Source organism: Sphaerodactylus townsendi, linkage group LG02 (genome assembly GCF_021028975.2).
Source record: "Sphaerodactylus townsendi isolate TG3544 linkage group LG02, MPM_Stown_v2.3, whole genome shotgun sequence".
In the NCBI taxonomy this organism is placed as follows: domain Eukaryota; kingdom Metazoa; phylum Chordata; class Lepidosauria; order Squamata; family Sphaerodactylidae; genus Sphaerodactylus; species Sphaerodactylus townsendi.
This window is the reverse complement of record NC_059426.1, coordinates 203,136-221,036: the sequence shown is the minus strand read 5'-3', so window position 1 is coordinate 221,036 and position 17,901 is coordinate 203,136. Positions and strand designations below refer to the sequence as shown.

The 17,901-nt window shown below is 45.1% G+C and overlaps 1 protein-coding gene across 5 annotated transcripts in view; it reads left to right on the top strand.

The window, feature by feature from the left end:
* The window catches only part of ANKRD44 (ankyrin repeat domain 44), a 99,351-nt gene that overhangs the window by 14,198 nt on the left and 67,252 nt on the right, over nt 1–17,901 (top strand). For 4 of the 5 annotated variants that reach the window (XR_007243453.1, XM_048483483.1, XM_048483485.1 and 1 more), the window contains exons 6-8: nt 2,111–2,193; nt 6,262–6,379; nt 15,470–15,538. Coding sequence is in view for 4 of the 5 variants with exons in the window: in XM_048483483.1 (XP_048339440.1) it covers nt 2,111–2,193; nt 6,262–6,379; nt 15,470–15,538 (270 nt within the window). In the remaining variant the exon portion in view is untranslated. The remainder of the gene's footprint in view (nt 1–2,110; nt 2,194–6,261; nt 6,380–15,469; nt 15,539–17,901) is intronic. The other variant, XM_048483484.1, reaches the window with a different exon arrangement.

Below are 17,901 nucleotides of genomic sequence, written 5' to 3'. Positions count from 1 at the left end.
TTCTCCTACTGTGCTCTCTGCCTTGTTAAAGAACTACCAATATTATCTAGGGTTGCCAATTACAGGTTGGGAAATTTCTGGAGATTTGGGGGTGGAACTTGGGGGTGAGGGGGAAGGCAGGGTTTAGGGAGCAGGGACCTCAACAGAGTAGAATCCCACAGAGCAGCTGTTCTTGCCTGGGAAAATGGTGTCTGGAGATCAGCTGCAGTTCTGGGAAATCTCAAGGCTCAGCCTGGAGGTTGGCAACTCTAGTGTTGCCTCTTCACAGTTCAGGCTAAAAACGGCCTGAAGAACTATAGTTCCCAGGAGATCTTGGGGCTCACAAGGTCTCCTGGGAAGTATAGTTCCTCAGGCAGTTTTTAGCCTGAACTGTGAAGAGGCTGCTTTTTTCAGCCTGAAAAAATACTAGAAAGGTAAGTGTGGGAAGGGCGGGGGCGGTGCCGCTGGGGGTTGGGGCCCGCGGGGGGCCATGGGGGGACGGAAAAAACACACTGTGCAGTTTGGCCCAGCTAGGCCTCTGGGTGGTTAAATCAAAAGTGAGCTGTGAAGAGCTCTGATCTAGGTAGCCAGGGGAGCTAGATCTCTCCAAAATGGAGAAATGAGCACTAAAATGCCAAATGACATTCAATATGGGGCAAAAAATCCCAACTTCCCATATTCCTTGATGGGATCTGTGATGGCAGAAAGAGATCTTGGGGAGGCAGTGAACAGCCTGATGAAAACGTTAACACAGTGTGCAGCTGCTGAAAAAAGGCAGATTCCGTGCTGGCCTTAATTAGTCAAGGGACAGAGGATAAAGTTGCTGCTGTCATTGCCCTTATAGAAATATGGATATACAGTTCTGGGCACCACACCTTAAAAATATATTGCAGAGCTTGAGAAGGTGCAGAAAAAAGCAATCGAAATGGTCAGGGAGTTATAGCAGAGGCCCTATGAGTAGCATGTAAGGCTGGACGAACTCAAAGTCGACTTTATGGGAAAGGATGAACTTTATTGATTTATGTTGCCCTAGGTACAGGGTGCTGGAACTGAGGGTTCTTGCCTCAGTCCCAGTATATGTAGGGTGTGCGAGGGGGCGGTCCCAGAGTGTGGCGGGAGCTAGGGTTCCTGGAGAAACGAAATTGAAAGTCGGGTGATCCTGACATAGCAGTTAAAATGCTAAGGGCTGTTTAGCTTAGAAAAAAGGCAGGCCAGTGGAGACACGATACAAGTCTATAAAATTATTCATGGTGGGGAGAGAGTTGAGCAGGAGAAGGTTTTCTCCCTCTCTCATAATGCTAGATTGTGAGGAGCTGAAGCCTGGGAGATTCCAAACAAACAGAAGGAAGTATTTCTTCATACAAAGCATAGATAAATGGTGGAACTCCCTGCCCAAGGATGTGGTGATGGCTGCCATCTTGAAAGGCTTTGAGAAGGAAGTGGACATGTTCGTGGAGGATCGGGCTATCCATGGCTACTAGTCAAAATGGCTACTAGACATGGTGCATACCTGTTCTCTCCAGTATCAGAGGAGCATGCCTTTTATATTAGGGGCTGTGGAACACAGGCTGGGTAATGCTGCTACGGTTGTCTTGTTTGGGAACTTCCTAGAGGCACCTGGTTGGCCATTGTGTGAACAGACGGCTGAACGTGATCAGCCTTGATCTGGTCCAGCATGGCTCTTCTTATGTTTTTATGACCTTGGATGCTACCTGGACAGGAAACCAGCAAGGAAGTCCAGGGTTTCTGTGCAGAAGCAGGCAATGGCAAACCACCTCTTTTGGTCCAGCCTGATCTAGATGGCCTAGGGTAGCTAGATCCTGTCAGACCTTGAATGCTAAGCTGGACAGGGTTGCTACGCAGAAGCTGATCTCTTGCCTTGAAAACCTCATGAGGAGGCTCTGTCAGTCAGCTGACACTTGATGGCAAGAAAGGACAGGACAGGGTGATGCTAGAATATGCTGGTGCTTCTGGTTATCAAATAAGCCCGGGCAGGCATTTAATTATTTTAAGGAAGCCTTTCATTACATCTCATGAGTAGCACCTGCTATGGCAAGTGGAATTTTCTGCTCGAAGGAAATCTGCTCGATTTCTGTGGGAGTATTGGTAAGGAGGTGCTTCTGTGTTCCAGATGTGGCATTCACAACATGTTCCCCCTACACCTGGCAGCACTCAATGCTCACGCCGACTGCTGCCGGAAGCTGCTATCATCAGGTAAGCAAAGCCCAAAGGGAATGCCGGACTTGCTTAATGTTGTGAATGAACTTCTTTTGGCTCCTTCTCTTGCTCAGCGCAGCTGTGCATTTGGTTCTTAAAGTGGGGGCCTTCCTATTCTGCTTGATGTGCATGCTTAGCCCCCTCACCCCTGGATGTACCACACTTCATCTAGTGCAGGGGTAGGGAACCTGCGGCTCTCCAGATGTTCCATGGCTCCAATTGGCCATGCTGGTAGGGGCTGATGGGAATTGTAGTTCCTGAACATCTGGAGAGCCGCAGGTTCCCTACCCCTGATCTAGTGGCATCTGTATCATTTTTATCATCTGTTCTGTTCATGCTTCAAAAATGCAGAATTCTTTTTTTTTTTTTAGTTTCCTGGTGGCTACAGAGAATGACCCTGACGTTTAAGGGTTTTCGCAGAATAAATGGCCTGTACCTCCTGGGAAATTTCTACAAACAGGAGGGATTTCCATCAGTGGAGAATATTTATTCCTCCTCTTCCCACACTGCAGCAGCAGGAGGAGGGGACTGGCATAAGTCACACACGGGCCCCTCAGCCCCTCCCATCCTTAGAAATCCCCTGGAGGACCCAAGCCAAGAGTTTGTCCTTTTTTGATTTTACCATGCCTTTAAGTCACAGTATATCTTTTAATTTTTTTTCGTTTTAAAACATAAATTTTGATATTATAACAGTACATTAAAATAAGACTTCATGAAGTTCAAGTACACAATAGTAATTACATGGCAAAATAGAAAATAAAAAGAACTAAAAATATACAAACAGTGCAGAAGAGAAATCCTTGTCGCTAAACCTGAAATGTGACTTCTAATAATCAGTTTCACTCTACCTAAGAGACTGAACTTTACTCTATCCTACTAAATAATAGTACCTCTTATCTGAAAATTTTAATTGATCAATCATTGCACCATTTATGTAAATAAATTCTACATTGGGTGCTGTGTGGTTTCTGGGCTGTATGGCCGTGTTCTAGCAGCATTCTCTCCTGACGTTTCGCCTGCATCTGTGGCTGGCAGCAGCTTCAGAGGATCTGATGTTGGGAAAGCAAGTGGAGTATATATACCTGTTGGAGTGTCCAGGGTGGGTGAAGAAACATTGTCTGTGAGTAACAAAGAAGACAACCAGGTCAATAGTTGAGGGCATCTGAATAGAAGTATGAGTAACAATGAAGTCTATAGCATGGGAGTAACACTGGAGATAGCCAGGTCACTGGTGGGAGCATCTGAATAGAAGTATCCTGGTCTTTGTTTCTTTGTCTATAGTCATCCTATGTTTGTGTGGAGCTGGTTAGACACTGTCTTGACTCTAGTATTTTTCAACACTGGCAGCCAAGTTCTGTTCATTTTCATAGTTTCTTCCTTTCTGTTAAAATTGTCCATGTGCTTATGGATTTCAATGGCTTCTCTGTGTAGTCTGACGTAGTGGCCACTACGCCACCCTGGACACTCCAACTACGTAGTGGCCACTACACCACCCTGGACACTCCAACAGGTATATATACTCCACTTGCTTTCCCAACATCAGATCCTCTGAAGATGCCAGCCACAGATGCAGGCGAAACTTCAGGAGAGAATGCTGCTAGAACACGGCCATACAGCCTGGAAACCACACAGCACCCCAGTGATTCCGGCCATGAAAGCCTTCGACAATAAATTCTACATTATCTTTTAATTTCTATGTAGTTTTTTTTACTAGTATCTTGTATGGTCTGAGAAACTGCTTTTATAACCAGATAGCTTTACTGGACTACACAGGATTGGAGAATTTACTACACAACAGATTAGCATGAATACATTTGCCATTTTAACACCAAAACTTCCATAAGATTTTGTGGGTGAAGCCAAAAAAAGAGCCACCGGTTACTTCCTGAAAATACACACACACACACACACACACACACACACAAACCCCCGGCAGTCCAAAACCAGTGTCCTTATCTGCTTGCTAAAATCCCCTCATCCACATTACTCTGCATTCAGATTTATTCTGCTTCCTTCCTCGGAGCTGAGAACTCCCCATAGCTTTTACACCCCATAACCTAAGTCTCCTTTGCCCATGTGATAGGGACCTCTCTGGTATGTCTCAGACAACTTCTCCAAGTCTTCTTCTCTCATAGCCACTCCACCTCCTCCTCCCTCGCCTGTCAGGAGTGACAGGTTTCAAATCTCACACGCTTCCCACTCCTTGACAACTGCTTGGCTGGTTTAAATGGAATGGGGGAGAATCTTATGCTGAAGCAGGAGATGGCAGCTGTATGTGGGACAACCCCTTCACCCTATTAAGGTCACTGCTCACGATGGTTCATTAATTTGTGTGGAGAATGGGAAGACGGCCACAGGCAGAAAGGGCAGACTTGAAAGACTCTCTTAAAGCCTCAGGCCTTACAATGGACAGCCCTGTCAAAATAATGTGTGTTTTGCCCTGCAGAGAATGGCAGTTGCACGCAAATGTAACTGCATAAAATACAACCAAGTCTTCCCGCTTCCCATGGCCACCTTCATTGGACCTTCCAAATTCTGAATGGCAGAATGGTGGTAGACTCTAATCTGAAGAACCAGTTTGATTCCCCATTCCTCCACATGAGCTGCAGATTCATCTGATGAACTGGATTAGTTTCAGCAGCAGTGGCGTAGGATGTTAAGAGCTCGTGTATCTAATCTGGAGGAACTGGGTTTGATTTAGCTTTAAAAAGGGCTTCTACAGATTTATGAAGTCGATCTATGGCTACCAATCTTGATCCTCCTTGATCTCAGATTGCAAATGCCTTAGCAGACCAGGTGCTCAGGAGCAGCAGCAGCAGCAGGCCATTGCTTTCACCTCCTGCATGTGAGCTCCCAAGGGCACCTGGTGGGCCACTGCGAGTAGCAGAGTGCTGGACTAGATGGACTCTGGTCTGATCCAGCAGGCTAGTTCTTATGTTCTTCCCAGCTCTGCCGCCTGAGCTGTGGAGGCTTATCTGGGGAATTCAGATTAGCCTGTACACTCCCACACACACCAGCTGGGTGACCTTGGGCTAGTCACAGCTTCTCGGAGCTCTCTCAGCCCCACCTACCTCACAGTGTGTTTGTTGTGAGGGGGGAAGGGCAAGGAGATTGTCAGCCCCTTTGAGTCTCCTGCAGGAGAGAAAGGGGGGATATAAATCCAAAGTCGTCGTCTTCTTCTTTCCCCGCCGGCTGGTTGACCTTGGGCTAGTCCCAGTTCTCTCAGAACTTTCGCAGCCCCATCTGCCTCACAAAGCATCTATTGGGGGACGGGAAGGGAAATGAATTTGTAAGCTGCTTTGAGACTCCTTATGGCTGAGAAAAGCTGAATATAAACCCCCGCTCTTCTTCTATCCAGTATATAACCCAGTAATAGTCATATAAAATCATTCTTTTGCTCACATAGTAGTGCTGGTTGAAGGGAGTGCTTCTGATTTTAGCAGGCATCTTCTGAAAAGAGTGGCTTGCCAAGCACAGAAGTGTGACCAAAACAATGTGCTTGCCGACATCATGCATGAAAGTTGAGCCGAGGTGTTTCTGCATGTTTGAAAATGTGTCATTTTCTGCTATTTCCCACAGAGCACGCAACCAACCCTGCCCTCTGGATTTTGCTGTATTCTTGCTACAATAAACTTTAGTTGCTTTCCGTTAAAAAATTTTTTTTGCATTTTCCTAGAAAGCCCTTCTTCTTTCTTCTTCGGGCACAAAATGTTATCAATAAATAAAAATCCCATTTGCTGCATGCTGAGGTAATCTCTGCGCCTCCGTTGTTTTCCTTGCCGAGTTTTCTGCCTTCACGCCCCGCTGTCACGGTTCTCTCTCGATAGCAGTCTGCCTCGTAACTGCCTGCTGCATGATTTAAATAGTTATATAGCACAGAGCTGAATGTGATAATAAATTCTTTTGACTTTACCGGCTTTCTTTATATAGCCGGCAAGCTTGAGCAGCCCCTGTCCGTTTCCATGACAACCATCTCGCCAACTACAGTAATGTCTTCCTTCTGGGTTTTTTTCCCCTGACTAACTGATTTTTCTGTCTCTGCAATGTTTCTTGCGGCTTAACTAGGACAAAAGTATAGCGTAGTGTCCTTGTTTAGTAATGAGCACGTGCTGTCTGCAGGCTTTGAAATAGACACCCCCGATAAATTTGGAAGAACCTGCCTCCATGCAGCGGCTGCCGGAGGGTGAGTAATATTGACATTGTAAATGGTGTGATTATGTGTCATTCAATTCTGTGGTCTCTCCGCAAAAGAATGTGTTCCAAATAAGGGCTGTTGAGATGACTGAAGAACTTGTGTTTGCGCGAATTGTAGCTTGAACACTCATGTTCTGTGTACGCGACAGACATGTTCGGAGGTCAGCCATGTTGGTCTGCAGTAGAACAACTGGATTCAAGTTCACTGGCACCTTGAAGACCAATAAGGTTTTTGGCATATGAGCTGTTGAGAGTTGAAGCTCCCTTCGTCTCAACAGCTCGTACCCCAAAAATCTTGTGGACCTCTGAGGTGTTGCTGGACTCGAATGTCAGACTTGGTGCTTGCTGTTAGATCAAGCAGACAGAACCGCTCTGCTCTCCTGGATAGTTTTAAAAAAAGCATTATCCAAATGTTCCTCCCTTCTTCAGTCGTCATAATTCCAAAGGATCATATGATGCCACGTGGAAATTCCTCTCCGTTAAATCCTGTCTTTTAGACCATTTGGCTGCACTGATTCTGTTATGTTGGCTTGAATAACCAATCCTAAATTAAAACATGTGAGGCCTATGTGAAAACATATCTGTCTTCTGGTTTTTGGCCCATGTTTGCAGGTAGCACACACAGATGATATTGAATAAAACATTTCTTAACATACTTCTAGGCTGCCTTTTCTCCAAAAAGCAAAGTAATGCTTCAGCACAGGGCAGAGAGTGTCTGTTCAGTCTGCTGCTTCACAATAAAGTATGGCATTTTCCCTCATCTGATGATGGCTCTTCTTATCACATGACATGACCAGCTTCCATGTTCCAACTGTGGGTGTCCACTGGGTAGTCAAAGGGGCAGGTGCCCTGGATGGTGGGCAGAGAGGGGGTAACTGCTCGGAGGTGGGGGAGGTTCAATTGCATGGAAAAGATGGCTCATCTTGCAGCACGTGTGTCCCGTTCCACCAATTTGGCTGCTGCTAGGAGGTGGGGGGAAGGGGAGAGGGAGGCCCTGAGTCTCAGTGGGGAGTCACAGCTCTAGGTAAGGCAGAATCTTGCAGCTTTTATTCAGGTGAGACTATGGTGAGCAAAGAGGAGGGGGGACTAAAGGTTCCTGAGGAGACGTTCAAAGATGTCAAATCCTATGCAGTGGGAGACTTAGACCGCCAGTTAACCTTCCTTGGCCTCTCTAATCTACATCCATTGCCACCGGAGCCACTCTCCGCTCTTTTACCTTCCAAGAAATCCTTCCATCCTTGTCTTCCCACCCACCCCCCTTTTCAGGGACTGACATTGATGCTGGCTGTGATTGGCTTTAGGGATGCAAGTCTTTGGGGGGGCTTAAGGTATCTTCTAAATGCTCCCAAGGGGAGAAGAGTGGGGGGGGGGCTGGTGACCATTAATGGTTCAGAATGCCTGAGGCACCCCGCTTTCCTGCCCCCTTGCCTTGTGCTGTAGCAGCCTGGGGTGGAGAGGAAGAGGTTGGGCTCTTATCTTGCCCCCCACCCCCCATCTGCTTTCAAACTGGGAACAGTATTATGCTTGGCTTTGCCAAAGCCACAGGTAGACCTACCCCCCACCTGATAGGCTAGGCTTTCCCCAAAAAGATTGATTTTATACCTTGGGAAAGGGCAGAGGGCCTGTTCACCCGCACTCTGTGCCATCAAGTTACTTCTGACTTCTGAATCCAAAATGTCCTCTTGTCGAAAGCTTTCATGGCTGGAATCACGGAGGTGCTGTGTGGTTTCCGGGCTTTATGGCTCTGTTCCAGTAGCATTTTCTCCTGACGTTTTGCCTGCATCTGTGGCTGGCATCTTCAGAGGATCTTCAGAAGATCCTCGGAAGATGCCAGCCACAGATGCAGGCGAAATGTCAGGAGAAAATGCTACTGGAACCTGTTCATACAGCGTGGAAACCACACAGCACCCCACTGTCCTCTTGTGGTTTTCTTTATTGAGTTAATCCATCTCTTTTCCTACTGTTTTCATCATTTCTTAACTTTATTATCTTTTCCAGTGAGTCTTTTCCAGTGACTAACGCGCAACAGCTTCAGTTTAGCTGAAAAACTTTCTCCTTGGGTTGGGTTTTTATGTGTGTAGAGGCATTCAGGGAATATTTAAGCACTACAAATAGATAAAACAATGCAAAAGTATAATTATTCATCAACAGCATAATTTATTCTGCCATTTAAAAGAGTTTTTGATTATCTACACTGATTATGTATGAATATATAAAGAAAAAAATGTTTATAATATACAGGGGGTGTCATTCTGTACTTTTACCTCCCTTCAAAAAAGTGTAGATCTGGTCCTTTCCTCCGGAATCCTACTGTTTTTTGTAACTGGACCCTGACGCAATATACTTCCAACTAGTCAGTTACGATTAATAAAGCTCCGCTCCCCACAATTCTTTCTTTGGACTTGGTTGATGAGCAATTTTGAAAGGCTGCTGGGTAGGGTTGGGATGTTTTGTCCACACAAATTATTTCAGATATTTATACTCGAGCGGGCATCCCAGTTTGACTGAGGATGAACAATAACCTTTTGTCAGTGGCCAACAGTTGTACCATCTTGTTTATTACTGTGACAGACAAGAGACTGTCCTGTTCTTTGGGAAGGGAGGGGAGCAGACACTTGGCTGAGCCTCTGGGAGCAGGGCTCCAGCATCCGGTCACCTTTCAGACAGGGTGGGGGGTGGGTGGGAGGTTGGGAGGAAGCACAAAAGAGAAAGTTCAGGCCAGATCTGGCTCAGTGAGAGGCCAGGGGGAGTCTGGGCCTGGCACAGTTAAAGGGCAGACTGGTTGAAGAGTCACTCTGCCTGGTAGCATGGCAGAGTGGCTTATCACTATCTTTGGGAGAGAAGAGAGTGACCGATTGTAGGCATGCCTCTGGTGATGAGCAGTCCTTGTATCTTTTAGTCTGACTCTTGGGAAGGGGTAAGCGTGTGTGAGAGGATCCAACCCAGGGGCTGGTCAATAAAAGCTTGTTTGGGCCTGAAAGCATCCAAGAGAATTCAGACCATAATCTGAAGCCAGAACTAACTTAAAGTTATGTCCCTCAGCCAGGTTTCTCTGGAATCCTATGCTGCTGATCTGTCCTTTAAAACCAACCTGTTTCAAAAGGCATCTTCTGTGTTGTTGATATACAGCTCCTGCCTCAGTGAACTTTGTGTTCTATTTGCACACCACTAAACTTATCTCACAGCAATGAACCAAAGCCTTTGCTACCTTTAAAGGAGGGGTGGCCAACAGGGGCTAATGGGAATTGTAGTCCATGAACATCTGGAGCTTCATAGGTTGGCCACCCCTGCCTTAGAGCATCTGAAAACTGGAGGGAAGGTTTAGAGTTCAAAACAAATTTCATTTCCCAAAAACGTGACAGGAGTCTGTGTGCATCCCCTCAGTTGGTAGAAAACTCCTGTCACAACGACCTCTTCAGAGTGGACAATTTTTTTCCTTTTGATTTCTTGTAGCTGGATTAGAGAAGTCCATTCATATGTTAAGTGGGCCAGTTGAGAATTAGAACCCCAGAAAACAAGTTGCTGGGCAAAGCCAAAAATATGCTTTCACCCAATAGCTCCTCCTGAAACAACATTGCTTCTTTTTTTTTACTGTGATTGGCACTTGTATCAAAAAGGAAGCTTTTTGTAGTTCTCTGTTCTAGAATTTATGGAAATTGTGTATGTGTTGGAGGAGGCAAAACAGGGAATTGGTAAAGTTCTGATGGCCCAAGAGACTGGAAGAATCACTGAGAAGAATATAAACGGAATTCCATCTGTTCCATCCGATTCATAGCAGTTCCTTAGCAAATTAAGGACTCTGGGAAAAAAATCTTTTGCACAAAATGGGAACTATGATTTTCTGTTGCTTGTGAAGAAACCGTTATTCAGGTCAGAAGGTTGCAGTCAGGAAAAGAAAGGCAATGAAATCAATGCAGTGCTGACAAAAACGACAGAAGGGGAAATTTGGTCGTCCCCCCTCCCCACTGCAGCCTTCTGACCCACAGGGCTCCACACGAGGCCACAACCTTGGGAATCAACACTCCCAGGGTCAGAAAAGATAACTGGGGGCGGGGCGGGGGGGGGAGCAGAGCCAGGGCTGATCACTGACCTTCAGCTCCTTCTGCTGAAGGATCAGAGGATCCACTCCACCGTCTTTTTCTGAACCCAGATTTTCATGCGTTCAATGTGCAAAGTGACTTCATTTAAATGTTTAAGAATACCTGAGTAAACAGTGCTGGAATTATGTGTATAGTATTGGTGGGTGCAGGAATGAACTGAGGTCCAGAAACTGTTTTCATAATGAGCCAAAGACTTCTTAATTTTGTATCATCCTTGAGGGAGTTTTAAGAATAATATTCTAATCAATGTGATAAGAGTTAACAGAATGACTTCCTTGGGAACTCCTGGGTTATATCCTTCGCACACAAATCAGTGGGCTGTGCAGTGAACTCAACGTGCCCCGTAGGGTTTCTGAGGGCCAAACTACATGCTGCAAATGATGGTGAGTCACGTTCAGGTTTCCTGGATCCAACTCACTTTCACTGCAGTCCTGTAGCAGTTGTGAGGAAAGGAATTTTTAGTCTGGAATGTAGTGGCAAAGCTATAACAACAACGACAACAATAACAATAACAATAATACCTAGCAAGGTCAGAAGGAGGAAGAGGACTGCTCCACGTCAAGCAATCAGTAGAGGAAGAGAAAAGAGGCCTGAAAGAATACATCCAAGAAAGTAGCTTTAAAAGGGGCTTGGAATAGCTTTAAAAGGGGCTTGGACAGATTTATGGAGGAGAAGTCGATTTATGGCTACCAATCTTGATCCTCTTTGATCTGAGATTGCAAATGCCTTAACAGACCAGGTGATCGGGAGCAACAGCCGCAGAAGGCCCTTGCTTTCACATTCTGCACGTGAGCTCCCAAAGGCACCTGGTGGGCCACTGCGAGTAGCAGAGAGCTGGACTAGATGGACTTTGGTCTGATCCAGCTGGCTTGTTCTTATGTTCTTATGTTCTTAAAGTCAAGAGCCAGCATTGAAAGAAGTCCACAAGGCTGAGATGCTGAAAGCCAAAGAATCAAAAGAGTATAGAGTCCAACAGTTTAAAACACAAAAGGAGAAGTGGCTAAACAAGCCACTCCATGGGCAGTACTTTAAGAACATTGAAGGGAAGATTGACAGCAAGAAAACATGGGAGTGGCTCAGAAGGGGAACTCTAAAGAAGGAAACTGAAGGCCTGATTTTTGCTGCCCAGGAGCAATCATTACGGACAAATGCAATAAAGACACGAATCAAAAAGTCCTACAATGACCCAAAGTGCCGTCTCTGCAAAGAGGGTGATGAAACCGTGGAGCACATCATCTGCTGTTGTAAGAAAATAACCCAAACTGACTATCTTGAACGTCATAATAGGCTAGCAGCAATGGTGCACTGGAACCTTTGCAAAAAGTACGGCCTGCCCTGTAGCAAGACCTGGTACGAGCACAAGCCAGAGAAGACCACAGAAAATGAAGAAGCAAAAATACTCTGGGACTTTAGAATACAGGCAGACACCTGGCACACAACACCCCAGACATAACAGTGATAGAGAAAAAACATGTTTGGATCATAGATGTTGCTGTGCCAGTTGACAGCAGGGTAGAGGACAAAGAGCTGGAAAAGATCACAAAATACAAGGACCTACAAATTGAAGTTGAACAATTGTGGCAAAAAAGAACAACAGTAATCCCGCTTAGTAGTCTAGGATTAAAGCTCTGTGATGGGAATCCCAAGAAATCTTGAAAAACATCTGGAAAGCCTAAACTTGGACAGAACATCAGTCCACCTGCTGCAGAAAGCAGCACTTCTAGGAACTGCACATATTCTACGCAAATACCTCTAATATCCTAGGTCCTTAGGAAGGACTCGATATTCAGAGATGAATTCCAGACACTTGTGCTGTGTTGTTATGTGTATAATAATAATAATAATAATAATAATAATAATAATAATAATAATAATAATAATAATAATAATAATAATAATAATAATAATAATAATAATAATAATGTTGTTGTTGTTGTTGTTGTTGTTGTTGTTGTTGTTGTTTATTAAATTTAGTATACCGCCCTATTCCCGAAGGGGATATTTTTATATATATGGGGATATTTATATATATGGGGATATTTTTATATATATGGGGATATATATATGGGGATATTTATATATATATGGACAGTTCCTAGAAAAAATTGAGGGCAATATTGACAAGGAAAAACCTGGTTGTGGCTCACATATATATATATGGGAAAATTACTGACAGTGATGGCATAGAGATTCCTAATGGACAACCTATAAAGTGCAGTCAGCCTGAAACCTGAAACCTATAAATACCTGGGCATACTACAGCTGGACAATATCAAGCATGGACATGTGAAAATGTGGTCAGCAGAAAATATGTCCAAAGGGTCAGAAAATTTTTGAAGAGCAAATTAAATGGCGGGAATACAATCAAGGCTATCAACACCTGGGCCATACCCGTCATCAGATACACTGCTGGAATTGTGAACTGGACGCAAGCAGAGCTGGATGATCTGGACAGAAAAACAAGAAAACTGATGACAATCCACTACTCATTACACCTGCATAGTGATGTTGACAGACTTTACCTACCTAGAAAATCAGGAGGTAGAGGGCTTCTGCAGGTGAAGCAAACAGTGGAAGAAGAGAAACATGCACTGGCAGATTATGTGAAAAACAGTGAAGAACCAGCATTGATGGAAGTCAATAGCAGAAAACTGCTCAGAGTGCAAAAGACAAAGAGTGAATAGCGTAAAAATACAGTGCAAAGCAGAAAAGAAAACTGGCAAAAGAAGGCTCTCCATGGACAGTTCCTAGAAAAAATTGAGGGCAATATTGACAAGGAAAAATCCTGGTTGTGTCTCACAAATGGAACTTTGAAAAAGGAGACTGAGAGCTTGATTCTTGCAGCCCAAGAACAAGCAATTCGAACAAATGCCATCAAAGCCAGAATTAAAAAGTCGACTGCAGATCCCAAGTGCAGACTCTGCAAGGAAGCAGATGAAACAATAGATCACATACTTAGCTGCTGCAAGAAGATCGCGCAGACAGACTACAAGCAGAGGCATAATACTGTTGCTCAGATGATTCACTGGAACTTGTGCCACAACTACCATCTGCCTGTGACAAAGAACTGGTGGAATCACAAGCCTGAAAAGGTCACTGAAAATGAACATGTAAAACTACTCTGGGACTTCCGAATTCAGACTGACAAAGTTTTGGAACACAATACTCCTGACCTCACGATTGTGGAATAAAAGAAAGTGTGGATAGTCGATGTTGCAATACCAGGTGACAGCAGAATTGATGAGAAGCAACTGGAAAAAGTTACACAATACAAGGATTTAAGGATTGAACTACAAAGACTTTGGCACAAACCAGTAAAGGTGGTCCCAGTGGTGATCGGCACACTGGGCGCAGTGCCTAAAGACCTTGGACGGCACTTAAAAGCAATCGGCGCTGACAAAATGTCAGCTGCAAAAGGCCACCCTACTCAGCTCTGCACGCATTATTCGTTGATACATCACACAGTCCTAGATGCTTGGGAAGTGTCCAATGTGTGATCTAATACAAAATCCAGCTCAGTGATCTTGTTTGCTGTGTATTACTGTTTTTGTATCAACAACAACAACAGCAACAACAACAGCAGCAGCAGCAGCAGCAACAACAACAACAGATTGCCAGACAGTACAAACAGAGGCACAACTCAGTGGCCAAGATGATCCACTGGAATTTGTGCAAGAATTACAACATAAGATCAGCTAAGAAGTGCTGGGAACATTGTCCAGAGAAAGTAATGGAAAATGAGAGGGTCAAGATCCTGTGGGACTTTCGAATCCGAGCGGACAAAGTGTTGAATCCCAGTTCCCTGCTGGGGTCTGCGTGAATACTACACCTATACATTACAACTTCCTAGGCCTCTGGGTGAGGCTCGAATTGTAATGAAAGCCCAACAACAAGCTAAAGATCTGGCAGCTGTGAAATCAAACAACAACAACAACAACAACATTTGATAGATCACCCAATCCCAAAGGGGGCAGGGGGGGCTGCAGGGGGGGCTCTGCACACTGGGCGCACGCTTGGGGGTGAAAAACCACCCCTGACCCCTCCCCCTCCGTGCCCCCTGTGCCCCTCCCCCACTCAGATCAGCCTATTCAGTTCAGGCTGCAAAAAGCACTCTGGTGGGAACTTCACTACCCAGGAGACCTTGTGAGCCCCAAGGTCTCCTGGGAAGTGAAGTTCCCACCAGGGTGCTTTTTGCAGCCTGAACTGAATAGGCTGGTTTCTTAGCCTGAACCTTTTCAGGCTGAACTAAGGTAAGTGTGGGCAGGAGAATGCCACGGGGGGTGGGCATGGGAGGGAGGGAGTGGAAAACACAGAGTCTGCCCCAGGCACTGTTTGGCCCAGCTGCGCCTCTGCTAGAATGTGTTGGGTAACTCCCAGGGTGGCCAGTATAACTTTGGGTGATTGTGAAGAGGGAGGAGGGCCTTCCATGCTGTGCCATTTTCTGAAGCCAAAACAGCTGGGAGGAAAGAGTAATTTGCCCCATCTTGGAGTTACTGATAGCTCAAAAGTTGACCAAATTCCCCCCCCCCCCCCCGGGCTGTTTCAGCTCAGTAAAAGTGGAGTGGGGTGAGGAGACAGGATCATTTCATTCCCCTGTACCATGATCCCAAGCTGAATCAGCTCCTTATGGGATTTATCAATTCCTATCCCTGCAGCTCATATAAAACTTTGGGGGAAGCAAATTGGATCTGGGAAACACAGACCAAACTCACCAAAACTTGTAACAATGGGTTGGCCTTTTTTCCAACAGTTGGCTGTACTGTCACCTGATAACTAGCTTATAGTTATAGGACATCCTAATGCAGTGTGAGCAGTTGTTTGTGTATACCATAAAAGAGGCTGGAAGGATTTCCCAGATAACTGCGTGTAAAGGAGAAGTGTTTACGAACCATGAAAAGAGCAGCAGGACTGCATTTCCATCATTGTGGAGAGACAGCTTCATTTTGCTCATGTGTTCTTGTTTCTCTTTGTCTTTTCAGTAATGTTGATTGTGTGAAACTCTTGCAGAGCAGTGGAGCAGATTTCAATAAAAAAGACAAATGTGGAAGGTATGTAATTGGTGTGAACTTGCGAGGTGTTGAATTAAGACCGGGTAAACCCAGGTTCCAATCCCCACTCCGCCATGGGCACTTTCTGGGTGACCCTGGCTAGTCACACACTCTCAGTCTTGACCCTGGCAAGTATTTGGATGGGAGGCCTCGAAGGAATACCAGGGTTGTGACACAGAGGCAGGCCATGGCAAACCACCTCAGAAATTCGGGCGCTGCCAGCCCCTCCCAGCCTTAAGGCCGGCCTTAAGACCGGGTGCCACCAATATGGGTAGTCTGTTATTATTGGGATTGATGCTGCATATTGAACTTTAAATGTTTTTAGATGTTTTAAGTAATTTATTGGTTTTTATTGTATTGTGAACCGCCTAGAGCCCTTTGGGGATGAGGCAGTCTACAAAATGTAATAAATAAATAAATAAAAATAAATAAATAAGAAGTGTAATTGGTGAAAAAAATCCACAATTTGTTGCAGGACTTCCTATTATGGGCTGCTTAGAACGATAGCAGGACAGTAGGAACAACAGGGTCTTCGACTGACTCCCAGAACCAATAAAATAAATCTCCTTTGCACCTGTCTGGAAGGAAGTAGGGAGACATCCAGAGCTGATGTCCAAGTGCCAAAGGGGGAGCTCTGCCAATGGAACCCGTCTTCCTTGCATCTTCCTTCCCGCTACATCCTGTTAACCTTCCCTAAATTCTGGGGGATAAGGAAGGAAGGTGATCGGCAGATTTGAGAAGTGAAATGAAGTATCATGTTTGTACAAGGAAAACATTGTTCTCCATTTCCATGGGCATTAGTACATTACACCAGCATAAAGTACAGCTTGGACCTCACCCAGTAAGTCCAGGACCTTGGTTAGCCAAAGGCCTTCACCGAGTTCCAGAGGGTTGGGTGACCAGGCAGCCTCTCTTTCTGCATGTGGAATCTGGACGTTGAGATTATCTTTAAAGGGAACGGAGTGCTAGAGCATAGAGCAGGAATCCAGGACAGGACATTATACCCATCCAACATGTTCCCTGTATTATATGGCTACTTGAAGTCAAAGGACAGATAGGAAATACTTTAAAACTGTACAAAATAAGCTAAGATAAGGAGAGAGTTGTTCAAAGTTACCACAAAATAGCTTACCCCCCTTTCAACCACAGTTTGGTTTTTGTTTTGCAAATTGGAGCCAGAGACGTATCTCTTCAGAGGGAAGGATTTCTTTCTCAAGAGTGAGGCTTTCTAGCTTTCCTCTTCCTGCTGCAGTTCAGAAATGCCTCTTATGACACCTCCCTGCCCCGCCCCGGCCAGGGCACCATTTCTAGGGGCATTTTGAGCTGCAACTGAAAGAGGAAATCATGCTTCCGGTCAGATGGGGTGGGCTTCTGGTTACTGTCATATGGGAATGTATCGGAGCATACAAAGCTGCCTTACACCGAATCCGAGCATCTGTCCACCAGTGCCAGTGTGGTTTGTTCAGTCTGGCAGGGGCTCCCGGGGGTCTTGAGCTTTCACATCACCTGTGACCTGACCCTTCCCAGGGACTGAACCTGAGAACTTTTGCATGCCGGCAGAATGGTTCACCACTGGGCCTCTAATTAGGTCCCTCGAGGTCTGATTAATCCAAAGCTGGTGGTGAGTCATAACCCTACATAGCCTTTGTGTAGTTAGTTTTAATGGGTTTTTTTAAAGCTGTTCTATGATGTTTTACTTATAAACTGCTTCAAGCAGATCATCTGGAGAGGCAGCAGATAAAATTTTCTAAATAGGCAGCTAATACATAATAATCCCATCTGTGGATTCTCCAGAGTCATTCTAGGACTGGGATTCCTTCCTCCTCTCCACTTTCTGCGTGGTCCTTATTTAACTTATTTATTTGAAACATCTTTATTTTTATTAATTTTTAAATTTTATTAGGTTTATATCTTGCCCCTCCCTATGCAGGCTCAGGGAGGTTTCCAACATCTGCAAATCCATGAAACAATTTAAACATAATTTAATTTAAACTCACAACAATTAAAACCCGTAACCACTTAAAACTTAATCCAGCCATTTCATCTCCAGGTGGTATTTGAAATGGCACTCGGGTGGCAGTTGACTCCTTAAGCCCAACTGAGGGAGAAAAGAGGGAAAGAAAGGCAAGGAAGGAAGGAAAAAGAGAAAAGGGGAGGGAAGAGGAAGAAAAAAGGAAAGGGAAAAAGGAGGGAAAGGGGAGGGGAGGCCTAAACGTAACAACCGTAGCTGCCTCAACCATATTCCTGGTGAAACAGTTCTGTGAAACTATACTCTGTTCCACAAGGCCTGTGTCTCATTAGACAGAGCGTTCCACCAGGTTGGAGCCAGCGCCAAAAAGGCCCTGTCTTTGGTTGAGATTAGC